This window comes from Rhea americana, unplaced genomic scaffold, assembly GCF_003343005.1.
Source record: "Rhea americana isolate MKP2758 unplaced genomic scaffold, rheAme1 scaffold_58, whole genome shotgun sequence".
Taxonomy (NCBI): domain Eukaryota; kingdom Metazoa; phylum Chordata; class Aves; order Rheiformes; family Rheidae; genus Rhea; species Rhea americana.
In genome coordinates, this window is record NW_028186734.1 from 5,010,578 (window position 1) to 5,024,901 (window position 14,324).

Consider the following 14,324-nt stretch of genomic DNA (forward strand, 5'->3'; position numbering starts at 1 on the left):
CAGGCGCATTTTAATGCTTCATTCCATATAGTAGGATAGGATCTGTAAATTTTCTGCTGGACAGGTACATCCAAGATCTGTGTCCTTCTCTTTTTCCTTGCCTTTCTTTTCCTATACAAGGCTCAGTATGGCAGACGTAAGCTGTCCTATAGAGGCCGAAGAATAGTTGTCCGAGTACGGTAACAGATACCGTAAAGGAAGATGGTTGGTATTGTAGTACTGATACCTTTCTAGAGCAAAGGAAAAGCTCAGAGCTGTWATTGGTAGTATTCACAGAAAGCAAACAAAGATTGGTATGTTGGCATAGTACAAATGTTTTACACCAGAAAGATGATAACAAAAATCTAAAAACTCATTGATCATTTGATCATTATCTGCAAAAGTATTCCCATCTTACTTGATTACATCACTGTCCTTTGCTAACTAAAGTGGTCATAAAATACTTAGCTGGTTGAGAAAKCGGATAGTTGCACAAAAGTTTCCAGAGACGAGGTGTTTGCCCAGCACACCCAGATCCTGGGTAATCAGCCAGATGCTGACACAAATAAGAACAAAAGTATTGTGGCAGTTGTGGATTTAATATTTTTAAGGTCTAACTAGTTTTAAGTTGCTGGTATTGCTGGTTAGCACCCACATTCATGAAGGTATTGARGACAGTAGTTAAGCAAATTGATGGTGCAAGCCTCATGCTTAAATGCTGTTCCAAACTGAGGTGGATTTAAATATATAGTAATCTGTTATCCTCAAAAGTTTGACTATGCCATATGAATAGAAGATATTTTGAGATAGTTTGAGAAGAAGATACAAAGATAATTTGATGAATCCTACTGCGTTATGCATAGATTTGTGAGAGAGAACGTAGTTAAACTGTTTCAATGTTGGACTTATTTGGCCCTGATGTTAAACTTTTCTTTATCTTTGGACTAATTAAAAATCTTTTTTTTYCCCTCCCCTTATTGGAAACTGTTGTTTTGAACTGTGAAGATAACGTAGGTAGTGCAGTGTCCCAAGGTTCATTTGTGCTTAGTAGCACAAATCCCGTCAATATGGATGTGGCCGCTGTTTCACTCTCAGTAGTAACTCAAATGCTGCTTTTTTTTTTTTGATATAACTTAACAAGATTTTGGATTTTGACAAAAGATGTAGACTCATGTCCGATGCTGAAGATCGCTTCAGCAAGCGTTGATGATGAGCTTGAACTGAGGGATATCGTCACGGAGCTGTGCTCTTTTTCAGAAACTTACTTGGAGTGTTAGTCCTACCTTGTTGTTTAATGAATCTCTACTGTGCCATTACAAACTTCTCTACAGCTCTTGACAAGGTAACATTGTGCTATTGAAGAATTTATCATTTTACATACTATCCACAAAGCTTGAGCAGTAAATGCAATTGTTATTTAAAATGGATTTTAAATGCTAAAATTACATTATGGAATGATTTTTTCCATTAACCTATATTTCATATCCAGTGACTGTATAGGAATATGATAGAAATATGCCTTAATTCATTTATTGATGACACAGCCAAAAACTCTGAGGGAGTAGAGGTTTTATGTTTTGATTGCTAGAATCCATGGTCTAATCCRAAGCATTTCCCGGATAATGTTAAATCTGGCGTTCCCTTACTTCAGGGTGATAAAGCAATCCATATGTGCTTAATGACAACGCTTTTTATAGGAAGTTCTTTTTAATGTTCAGTCACTCAGTTTGTAACGTTCCACCTGATGTATTGTGGCTAGTGATAATTTCGGAGTTGTGATGTGGCTCTCAAGGGTGTGGGGTTTTTTTGTTTGTTTTGTCTTTGGTAGAAGAACTGTAAAGGCAAAGTGCAAGTGGAGAAGCTGTTTTGACAAATTAGTTTACAAGATAAATACTTGTGGAAGAAACTTCTCAGTGTTTATATTTAGATAAGTGTTTATTGCAAGCAATGAAAGATTCTTTGTTTTGGGATTTTGGAAAAGTAGTTAACTCAACTGTACCTAGCCATCTGTCTTTAACTTAATATAAAAATATTACTAAAAAGAAATCTGCAGACTTTCAAGATGTATATAAATGTTGATACCTTCACAGATAAAGGACAGATTATTCTCTTAAGAACAGTTTTTTACGTCCTGAAAAGAAAAAAAAAATACATTTTGTAAAATGGTGCTTGAAAACCACATCCAAATTAATGTATATATTGAGCTACTGAATAAGCGATTATGTTGTTTCATTCTTAACTGTGTTATTAGTTGTTTCTTTTTAGGGGTTTCACTCTTATATGTGGCAATTATTCAAGTTACTCTATTTGAAAATATTCCCACAGATGAGGGATTACTTTAGCTCTAATGCTGATACATTTGGATTATTTTAAGTTTAACAGCTTACCTATTTCTATAATAAAAGATTTTTTTTAATAAATACACAGAAAATGAAAAAAGGTCTAGAATCTAAAATACTTTCATATGCATCATTTTTACTGCTTGTTATATAAGTCCACAAAATTCAATTTGCRTTTATGTTTTGCTGATAAAACTGGTATCTACCTTGCCAAGTCATAAGGAATATCTGGATACTTGTTCTCCTGAGAACAAAATCTATATGTTGTTAAGTATATTTGATTTGTTAATGCTCACGCTTCAAAAACAAACAAAATCTTGGGTTCTGTTGTACAAAGTTTTAGTGAGAGATGGTTTTTCTCATCTATTTAACAGATAATTTTTACAGGTGTTTAGAAGCTCAAATTTAGAATTACTACGTTAAAATAATCTTTTTAGATCTATATCTATAACTGTAGTAAAATTTTTCATTGTAGATAGAAACATTCAGCCAGCTTATTGAAAAGTGCAARCTTTATGAAGTATTTCTTGTGCCTTCTAGTTGTTCTGGTTACATTCGAAGTCTGTCATGTTTGACTACTTGTAATTCACTTGGAAAAATAGTCTATCTCCCTTTGTCAAACTAAGGAGATTCTCCCTTTTTTAATGAATTTCAGTATGAAGGATTGATGGCTTTGTGATGCTAAATAAGGACTACTTTGACATCTCATTAAAAAAACAAACCAACCAACCATACCTCAAACTAACTAACTTACTCTCTCGCACCCTTGAAGCTCAAAAGTGAAATACTTGGATTACTCCTGAGCCTCATTGAAAGCATGATGTAGGTGCAACTTCGTCCACAAGGACATAGACATCAAAATGTCCTGCAGGGAGCTGTTTTGCTGTGTTAGATCTGCAGAGTGCTGATGATACAGTAAGTTTGCCCTTGAAAACTGGTGGAGGTTGTGCGCTCTGCAGCAGGGTGGTTAAGACCGTGCAGCGAGGGTCTCCTGCGTTGAAAGGTGGATTGTAAGACAGGGATGTACCCTCTGCAATCAGAGTTCGTACTGAAAGTGTGAGATGCAGCAAATACAACTCACGTGGCAGCTTTCTACCTGTCTTTATACCACAGATGCTGGCAGAGAATGGTCTAGATACTGAGAAGCAGARCCATTTACTGACTTTTCTTAGGCCTGCCCACAAAGAGGAGAATATTTAACTTATTTTTCTTTTGATTTTTACATTTATATGTATATCTGGAAATGAGCAGTGTAGRTAAAAAGGGAAAGATTTTCAGATTTTATTTTCCTCGTTTAATGAAACTGTTTTTCTTTTTTCTTTGTATTGTTCTTTTCCTTGCTTTTTGTCTATGTATGCTGAATCAAAAAGTGAGAAAATAGAGGGGGGATATTAATGATACCTTTTGAAAAGAATTCTATGTATTCTATCATAACTTTACTAATGAAATATGTATTGTAATAAACAATATGTTGCTTTTTTCAGATTTTTTTCAACTGCATGTCCTGGTTTAAAGCCTGCCTTAATCTGGTGCTTGCAGAATTAAGTTAGAAACAGCATAAGTAGCGTACTGTAGCAATGTGTGTACTTACAGTGTAAATGTAACCTTTTCCTAAAACCTAGAAAATTAGTGTTCATATATATATTTTTTTTCTTCTGGCATGCCAAACGTATTTTAGCTTTACTTCTGTAGTGGTATTTATACATGGATATATAAATTGACAGTCAGTGATTTCCCAAAGCTAAATAGTAGGTACAGTGAGATCCTGAAAACAGTGTTTTAATGTGTTGTATCTGATTTGACTACAGGCTTATGGTCTGTGTGTCTGCAGTAGTCCTGAAGCTTGAAACTTGTCTCATGTATTGCCAAGATTTTGACTGCCTACATTTTTGGTCCAGCAGTTGCTTTCACCCTTTTGGAAGTGTCTGCAAACAGAAAAGATGAAACACATAGTTAAATTGTTCCATATTGTATAGCAAGATTTGTACTCCAGGCTTGAAGAACCATAAGAATAGAACTTCATATTTCCAGCAATTATTTTAAATCTGTGAGCTTTCTTTTCTTTTTTTTTCTTTCTTTTTTTTTTTTTTTCTTTTTCTTTTTTTAAGTCTGTAATTTTAGGTAGGTTAACTTCAATTCATGGGAACAGGGCTGGGAAGCTATTAATGGGACTAGTTAGCATTTGTTTTGTAGGTCAGAATTGTGGTGACAATTGATAGGGAAGAATAGAATTAATGGATTTTGAAGTTTCTGGAGCTTTTAAATTTTCTTTGATCTTATACTAAATATATTTTTGTGGCAGTATTTTCTTTTAAAATAGATATTGCTTAATGCTTGAAAATTTAACTTTTTGTAAAGTTAATATTTAAGTCTTAGTAAAAATAATGATGCTTTTAGCTTCCTGTTTCCATTACATTTTACAGAATGATACAGTGATTTGTAACCCCCCCAGAAAGGAGGGGCTTATTTACAGATGTATAATCATAATTTAAGATCAAGTAATGTAATGTTGTTAGGCGTCAATATAACTAACTGTATTTTGTTCTCTTTACAGAAATCATAGCCCATTAATGAGTTTTGGAGCCAGTTTTGTCAGTTTTTTGGTGAGTAGATACAGAAAGCGTATCTTTTCTCTTGTAGTTAATCTTGGTACATCAGTTGTGTTCACGATGCTGGAGACTTAATTTGTTTGTTTTTGAGACTTTTTTCAAAATTTTAGATTAAATATAGCTAGAAAACAAATCATTGTTATATAAAACTTGTTTGCTCATGTGATTTAAATAGAAAGCAAAGGTTCTGTGATTTAGCCTCTTAAATGTATGAAATATGAGTTCCATCAAAAGAGCCTTAAAAAACACTTTCTTAAATGAGCAGTAGATTGGCATTAAAATAACACCTATAAATACCATTTTCTTAATAGCTGTTGGTAGTGAAGACTTCCTCTGCAATACAACAGATTGTTAATCTTAAATGTTAATCTTTTAAATCCATTCATGTTGCCACTTTTTTGAATATATGAGAACTGAGAGTCTTGACTAATTGAAGAGTTACAATGAAAACATGTTAGTTCTTTTAAGTGCTGTCATAGGAAAAATGAAGATGTCTTGCATTAACTCACCTCCCCCAACCAACCAAACAAACAAAAATTCAAGTTGATGTTTTGGAAGACGTTTGGATCTTGTTTTAGTGGGCTGTCCTTATTTAGACTTTGCTGCTTAATCTTATGTTGCACTAGGAATTCTGTATGGTAATACCATTCTTAAAGTCAGCATTTATTATAATATGTGAGAAATTCATACATTATAAATTAAATTAATCTGAATTGTTTCTAGTGTCTGGAGGCTATGCAATGTAGAAAGGTATATTGGTTGGGAAACCTCCTGCAGCATATGCTTGCTTTAAGCCAATAAAACAGAGAGGAGGATTGAAAGAGAGACTCACTGAGGCTTGCTTATCCGAATTGATGTGCTGAAGCAGTATAACATCACAGTGCAGCATCAGTGGATCTTGAACAGCTTCTGCTTAGCTACTTAGCTACCGTTCTAAAGATAGCTGCAGCACTCATGAGCCTGTGTCGTTCAGACCGTTTATTTAATAAAGCAGCAGGGAAAGAAGTTAACGTGTTTTAAAATTCTTTCTAAATGGATTCAACAGGAGTTAGTCTGGTGCATTTTCTTTCTTCAAACATGTAGAAATTCTGCAAGCTATTTCTTACAATGCAACATTAATTGTTCCTGACTTTGCAGACCTGTTATTTATGCTGATGAATTAAACAAACACAGTATCTGCACAGATGCAAATCATGCCCTACATTCATGAAACAAAATTTTTTACTTAATGTAATATGACAACGTATTCAGTTTGACTGCATGTTAAGTTTTATTAAGAGAAGGGGACAGGACTTAATATGTTCTAATTTCAGTCTTTTGAAATTTTGGAAGGGCATTCTTAAATCCATGTTTNTTTTTTTTTTTTTTTTTTTGTAGAAGTATGTGTTTTGCTATGTGTGTATGTATTAAGATATGTTTTAAAAAATAGCAATTTTATTGCTAAATTTATATGAAAACCACTTTCCTGTCACTTTTGTAGAAATAACAGATTTATGTTTGTTTGTGATTTTTATCATTCAAATCTGTGTTCTGTTTTTTGGAAGAATGCCATGATGACATTTGAAGAAGAGAAAATGCAGCTGGCATGTGATGACTTAAAGGCTACAGAAAAACTTTGCGAGAGTGAAGAAGCTGGAGTTATTGAAACAATCAAGAATAAAATTAAAAAGAATGTAAGAGCATTATTTGTAAAATACAGAGTCATGTATTGGGAAAAATATTTTGGGAAATCTTTCTATTCTCTTCATATTTGAGTAGATGATTTTGGTGTATGGAGAACAGTTGTGATTAGAAACTAATTCCAGTTGAACATTTTGCTTAGATTTCTTTAGTATAAATAAGATAGATTCAGGCAATTCCTCTTCTAAAGCAGTAGGTGGTTTGATACTGGTAATATTTTTCTTGATACTACAAATTACTAATCTACTAGAATTATTTCAGGAAATTTTTAATCTGACTAATTAGGGTCATTTTAATTTATATATGCTGTAGCAGTGTTCAGAACTCATGAGACTGAGACTGCATTGTGCTATGTGCCCGACAAATTCCTAGGAAATTTTTCTTCCTATTCTAGAATTTTCATTCTAAATAATCAGTGAAGAATAAAGGATGCAAACTGAGAAATACTGAAGACAATAGTGACATTAAAATGTTGAGTGGCTTTCCCAGTGTGACACAGTAGATCTACAGCAAAAATAGGAAAAACTTTCTCCTTGATATTTAGTTTACTTGATAGAAAGCATTGAATTTGACATACTTAATTGCATGTTCTTTAAAGGCACTGTTTTTCCTGTCACTTGCTATATGGCCCTTTTTGTGTTCTTAACACATTAGTTTCATATTTGATGCCTATATTAATAATTGTATGATGTTTGAATGTGTTCTGTTGTAAAATCTTAAAAAAAAAAGAGAAAAGAAAAAGCAAAGCTGACAGCACATATATAATGTTTCCCTGCTTATTAAGTAGGAATTTGCTTGAAGTGTTATCAAAGAACAATCAGCATAGTTTAGTCTTTAAGAGTGCTCAGTTAATTTAATAGAAATGTTTCCCCTAGCAGTTAGTTTTAGATTTGTTAATTTAGTATCTTTTATAATAGTATTCTGCATTATTTTTGTAGTCTTTAAGGAATGTGGTTTAAGCATTTTAGACAGCAATTACAAGAAAAAGGTGTACTAAATGAGGCAGATCTTGCCACATGTCCTGCTCAGACTGATCAAGTTACAAAATCTGTAGGTTTTTATATATATGTTTTTTATATTTTCATACAAATTATTCAGCCACTTCAGGTAAAAGCAATATTACTTGGAAATTAAAAATACTAACAATCACAATAGAAAAATTACAAATTCAGCTGTATTAAATATTGCACAAAGATAAGATTTCAGTTTGATGTTAAAATAACTTTTTCCCCTCTACTCTGTATGTTTCATACAGGTTGATGGACGAAAATCCACTGTATCCATGGTTGATCGACTACAAAGACAAATAATTGTAGCTGACTGTCAAGTCTACTTGGCTGTACTGTCATTTGTAAAACAGGAATTATCAGGTGTGCTGTGGCTTTAATGTTTGTGGTTTTACATGATAGCGTATGTAGTAAAGCTTGATAGTAAAGTGGCATGATGATTATTAACATCAGTAAAGATGATTGCTTTGTAGGAAAAAAACAGTTCAATTTGAAACAAGGGATAGGTTTTCCAAGATTTGTGTGCTTCCAGAAGTGTTGTTTTACCTTTTGTGTACATAGAAGAATCATTCATAAGAACTGGATTGGTGTAAACTACAGCTTTCCACTTTCTGCATGCCAATAATCATATTCACATGGTAGTTCTTAGGTTGGAATCCTTTGCATGTTCCCAAAGAGGCATTGTAGGAGTTGGTACAAAGATGGTTAGCGTCTGTGTACCTCATGTGGCCTGCAAAATAAAGACGTTATCAACTGCTGAAGCCTGATGTCTCCTATGCAGAGTGCTAGTGGCAACTCAGGGAGATGACAAACTGCCAGCAAAAGTAATTTTAGTGAAGTGTGTGAAGATGGATGAGCTGAATCAGTTCTTATTCTCTGGTTGCCAAAATGTGTCCTTGCATGCCAAAGAGGTTAATTGTGATTTGTGGAAAACAAACCTCCTTGTCTCATTGCAGAGCTGTGTTTTTTTTAAGTTTCTTTTGCATTACTGGTTCTCCTGCATAATCTAGAAACTAGATTCCTTCACCCATGAGTTCATACAAAAAGTAGTCAACGTCATGTGCTACAGAAGCACGTTCTCAAGTACTCACTAGTATTAACAAAGACCAAGTTACGTCAATCGGAGCAGATTGCCAGTGAAAACCCTGCTGATCAGCTGGAAGGAAGCAGAGAAATAATACCCAGATTATCAATAAAATAATGCTAAGATCTTAGTCAAAGCCACAATGCTTTGTGTGATAAGCAGACTTACTTTTTTCCAAGCCAGGACATCAAGAATATACTTGGTTCTAGTTAACAGAAATTCGGGGAGTATTTTTGTCTACTCTGTCAGTGTGTAAGAAGGTAGAGTTTTCGTTTCTCAGCTCTGAGCTTTTGTTCATTTGTTTGTTTGTGTTTTTTTTTCCCCTCTTCTCTCTAAGCTTTTTTTTTCTTTTCTTTTTTCATTTCAATATGTATTCTGCAGCTGCATTATAGCATCCAAAGCAGTTACTGCGTGTGGTGTCTGTCCCCTTTTTTCTTGTCTGCTGCTCAGAGAACTAAAGAGGTTAGCAGAGTATTGCAGAACATGCAGCATATTTGGGTTTCTCTAGTAAGTAAAAACATCCTTAAAATCTTAACTAAAGATTTCCAAGAGGTTAAATGCCACCTCTTGTGACTGTTAGTTGCTGCTGTTGTGGCACTGTTTTGGTGAACTGTTGGGTCTGTTATGTTGGTTGGTTTTTTGACTGTTGCCTTTCTGAGTATGTATAAACATCTTGTTTTTATGATCATGTTTCTGTACAGAAATAGCAACCAGATCATTGAAATGAGTGCCATTTCAAATAACTGCATCAGATTTTGTTCATAAGTGGATGAGTAGAAAAAATTCTTTTCTTCCTAGGACAGTTTTGCAAGAAGCATATGGCAGTACACAAGCCGCTTTCTTGCGTGCCTTTTACTAGCATAATGGGCTAACATGTTTTATGTTTTTGTATTTTCTCCACCCTCATGGATGTAATAGCAATAGCTTTATCAAAGTTAATAATACATTATTTTAAACTTGTCTTCCAACAGCAGTACTCTATGATTCTATTGAACTATCCTTTATGTTTATAAACACTGCTGTCATTAGTCTGACAATGAGTTTCGGAAGTTCATGCTAGGAAAACTCAGCTAAAATTCATAGAATGAGTAAGGCTGGAAGGGACCTCTGGAGATCATCTAGTCCAGCCCTCAAACAAGTGGCCCATACAGGGATCAAACCCACGACCTTGGTGTTATAAGCACCATGCTCTAACCAACTGAACTAAACCTAATGACTGGGCTTGGCTGTGAAATTTTTGTTTATAAAGTCAGGAATTCATTATTTGAATTCATTAAATTATTTTATCATAAGCATGTCAAGTCTGTTAGGGTTCTGCTTTGTTAGTGAACAGTTAATGGCAGCACACTGATAAAGGTAAAGCCTCAGATTGTGGGAGGGGTTTTTTTTGTATTATACGTCTTTTCCATTTGATGCATGCATCGGAAGGCAATAGTTTATCAAGGCTATTAACAGAAAACAGTCTGTAGGATAAGTAAACTTTTTTTTTTAATAGGCAAATTGGACAGCTTTATCTTCTGATGTCATGCTTATTTTAACCCTTCTGTTGTCTTTAATGTACTTTTTATACATCTCTTCTGTAAACATAGATCTTGCTTAAACCAGCTGAGAATGCTCAAACTCAAAATTTTAAGGAAAATTAGTTACCTAGCTTGCATTTGTAATTGAGGTGGTTAAGCATCAGAATATGTTAAAAATCTGAAAATTATGCATTCTTTTATTTTTCTTCTGCCTATTTTTTTTAAAAAAAACTGTGAAACATTGTGTTTAATATATTTTTTTTACTCAGTAACTGTGGTAGATCGTACTATCTACCCCGAAGAAAAGTGTTTTTTAGGTAATTTTACCCATCTACATTCTTTTAACAACATTTGGGCTTAGAAGTAAAATTTCTTTCTGCTTCTCTCTATTTGCCAGGCAGTCATTTCATCTCCATTCTATAGTGGAATGGAAATCATAAGTTGTTTTGGTTTCTCTATTCCTTTATGACAATCATATTGCCACACAGCAGAAGGGAGTACTTTTGTATTGCATACTCTTTAAAGTCTGTGACTGAAAAGCACTTAAGCTTCTAATGCCTGGTAAGACAGAAGTAGCTACTGTTACAGAATCCTTTATATAATCAGTTAATTTAATGTAAATGAGAGAGCATCCTAGGATCTGTGAAAAGCTGTGTTACACTTTTGAAACATATCCTTGACATGTTTTTTTTCCCCTTGATCTTTAGCATACATAAAAGGTGGGTGGATCCTCCGAAAAGCCTGGAAAATTTACAATAAGTGCTATATGGACATTAATACACTTCAGGAAATATATCAGAAGAAAACAACTCAGGAATCCTTGACTTCTGATGCTGCAAATGATAATCATATTGCTGCAGAAGGTGTAACGGAGGATTCGCTTAACAGACTGAAAGGTGCTGTTAGCTTTGGATATGGACTTTTTCATCTTTGCATATCCATGGTGCCCCCAAACCTGCTCAAAATCATCAACCTGCTGGGTTTTCCTGGAGACCGCCTACAGGGGCTTTCTTCACTGATGTATGCAAGTGAAAGTAAGGACATGAAGGCCCCTTTAGCTACGTGAGTAGCTATATTGAAATGCTTTGGTAGATAACTTAGTACTGAAAGTAAGTGAATGGAAAAAATCAAAACCAAAAAAGTCATGTTGCTTTAAAGAAAACAACAGCAGGTAAAATAAACATGTAATTTATTGTTTAATGTGCCACGATTTATTGAATTCATCATTTAGTAGTATATAAGATCCTACTATAATTAGTTATCCAGATATCTTTTGAGTTTGTGTGAGAATTGTGCTGTATTCTTCAGTACCTGCTATTGTAATGTCTTGTAATTTATATGCCAGTAGAGTAAGTAAAAGCACCCCATGAGGGCTCAATAGATTTACCTATGAGTTATTAAATAGTATACCATTTCATAGAGGAGAATGTTGTGGGAGTCATTGACGTCACTTGGTCATTTATCCTTATTATCATCCAGTAATCTTTTCCAGTTTATTTTTAATTTTAATATCTAAGAATAATGGAGTGTTCCCTTACACAGTCTTTTTGATCTTTTTAGAGGAGCGTTCTTTGTGTACTCTTTTTCCCAAGCCTTCATACTGCATTCTGGTCCTTTTATTGAGTGAAGGGTAAGCCAGACTTAATTTAAACCCATTTATGAAGGCTGTTTATTATTCTATTCTCCACAAATTAATACTTTTATTATGGATCTACCGTAAATTCTATTCAGTGCCACTTCTGAAACATTGACTGCAGAGCTAAAATCTCTATATGAAGAGAAGAATCAGATTTCTGATTGGTTAAACAGGCGTAAGATTAAATGTTCCTGTTGATTTCCTTGCTTCCCCTTCTGGGGAAGAGGAATGCCATTATTTTGGAGTGTTCCTTGCTTCCAATGGCCTTGAATATCGTTATGCTCTGCCCTTGTTTGTAGGAGTGCTGTAGGTCGTGTAGATGTCTGCTATTCTGAACATCAGATGTATTTCTGTTTTATGTGGACTTTATGTGTTGATAGTTTTGGATTTTTTTTTAATGAACAATTCATTTAAAATTTTTTCCTGCAAGTTTTTCTTTTTTTTTCTTTTCTTTCTTTCTTTCTTCTTTTTAATCCTATCCACTTTTAAAAACTCAATTTATATGGTGCTTTGATACTGTGAACTTGATTGAACTTTACCTTTGGGTAACGTGCATTGACTTACATGCTCAGGTGCAGTTTAGGAATACATTGATGTATTACAGTAATATGTTTATTTAAAGGCAACTTGTGAATGAAAAGACTCATACCTTGCTTTGTTTTACAGAGCCATTTTAACATTTACCTGAATAGAGCATAAACTTCTTAAACTTCTGTTTATGAGCTGTAATCTTTATTCTTCTGTTTCTTGCAGATTAGCTTTGCTGTGGTACCACACAGTTGTTCGTCCCTTTTTTGCTCTTGATGGCAGTGATAACAAGGCAGGATTGAAAGAGGCAAAAGAGATTCTTGCAAAAAAAGAATCTGCTTATCCGAATTCTTCTCTGTTCATGTTCTTCAAGGGGAGGATACAGAGATTAGAGGTACTGCATGTTTTCATCCTTCTGACTGATTTTTTTGTTGATATTTTATGTTTTGTTGATATGAACAAACTTTGCGAATTATGACTAAGGATATAGATGTATGGAAAGATAGGTAGGCAGAAAGGATTAACAACTTCCTAGTTTCAAATTAATGTGCCAAACCAGCTCTTCCGTTACTTGAACCTGAATTAATAACATTTTGAAATTCTTTTTCTGCCACTTGATACATTTGCAGCTCTATGCTAAAAGTAAATGCTTTTGGTCGCTTATGAATTTCTTGTGGTTTAGATAGCTATTTCAGTTTTGCTTCTCAAGCTGAAATCTGAATATTCAATCTACCGAGTACATAGCATTTATCTCTACCCCTTTTCATTTTATACATTCTCCATATAGTTAATGATCTTCAGTAATTTCCTCAAGTAATTGCTTTTGCCTTTAAGAGATCAAACAGAATGTTTGCTGTTACTGTAGTGAGCTCTGACCCAAGCAGAGTGTTTTCCTCTTCCCTGTTTTTTGTATACTGTTGCAGAGTGCTATTTTTCAATAATTGCAGCAGCTTTGTGTTTTTTCTGGTTTGGGTTTTTTTTGTTTTTTGTTTTTTGTGTTTTTTTTGTCTGCGAATTTGTGGTAATCTGAGATGGTGATGAGTGCTTCCGGTAACTTAACTTCTAGTTGCTGCTTTTGTCAGATCAGAATATTTCCAGAGCATTTACATTAACAACAGCAAAACAGAAGGACAAAGAAAAAGTGTGTTCAAACCCTTCACTCATTGTGATAGTGAAACTCATTCTATGGTTGAGCTTGCAGTCAATTCTCATGGAAACAATATTTTGATGAAGATAGCAACAGTAACAAAACAGCAGGGTAGGATTTCTGAACTGTCTTCTGTGGCAGATCAGGTTTGCTGGCATCTTTTCATGATTTATTTATTTATTTATTGGAAGTACTTTAAATTTCCAATATGAACTGTCTTTGTTGTAATGTGTTGATGCAATGATGCACTGTCACAAGCAGCTGTCGCTATCTGGGAAGTGTTGTTTTTTTACGCACTGGGAATGTTTTAAAGCTTTTTGCTCAATCATACATGTATTTCGTTTAGTTGAATATTACAGAAATTCTTGTGGAAAAGTTCAGGTTCTTCAGGAATAGCTATATATAATAAATGCAAGTGTAGTTGAAAATATCGATATAAAATCAAGAGCTCTGAAGGCCCTGATTTTCATGTTGTGTCTTTTAGTACAAACTATCCCCTTCTAGCTTTACATAGTGTTTACTGAGTTTCCCCTTAATTCTGAGCATGACTCTAAAAGCTTCACAGATTTATAGTGCTGGTCAAGAATAAGAGACTCCTTAGATTTCAGAACAGCTCTGTGGGGAAACCCGTCTTGGCTCAGGAAGCTTTATAGTGACTCAGATGGTGGGATGACTTTTTTTCTTCTTTTTATTGCTAATGTAAGAACCATAATCTTATATTTCTTGATTTCAGATTTAGTAATCCTCTTTACATAGTTCTTTATATTGCATTTGCAAACTGGAGAGTCTAAAACA

General features: G+C 34.1%; 1 protein-coding gene across 1 annotated transcript in view; it reads left to right on the plus strand.

Annotated features, from left to right (window-relative positions):
- The first annotated feature begins 4,873 nt into the window (after nt 1-4,873).
- Nucleotides 4,874-14,324, plus strand: part of TTC39C (tetratricopeptide repeat domain 39C) — a 24,568-nt gene continuing 15,117 nt past the window's right edge. Inside the window, exons 1-5 of the mRNA XM_085319259.1 lie at nt 4,874-4,921; nt 6,472-6,600; nt 7,863-7,977; nt 10,926-11,280; nt 12,608-12,776. Coding sequence (XP_085175385.1) covers nt 4,889-4,921; nt 6,472-6,600; nt 7,863-7,977; nt 10,926-11,280; nt 12,608-12,776 — 801 coding nt within the window. The 5' untranslated portion in view covers nt 4,874-4,888. The remainder of the gene's footprint in view (nt 4,922-6,471; nt 6,601-7,862; nt 7,978-10,925; nt 11,281-12,607; nt 12,777-14,324) is intronic.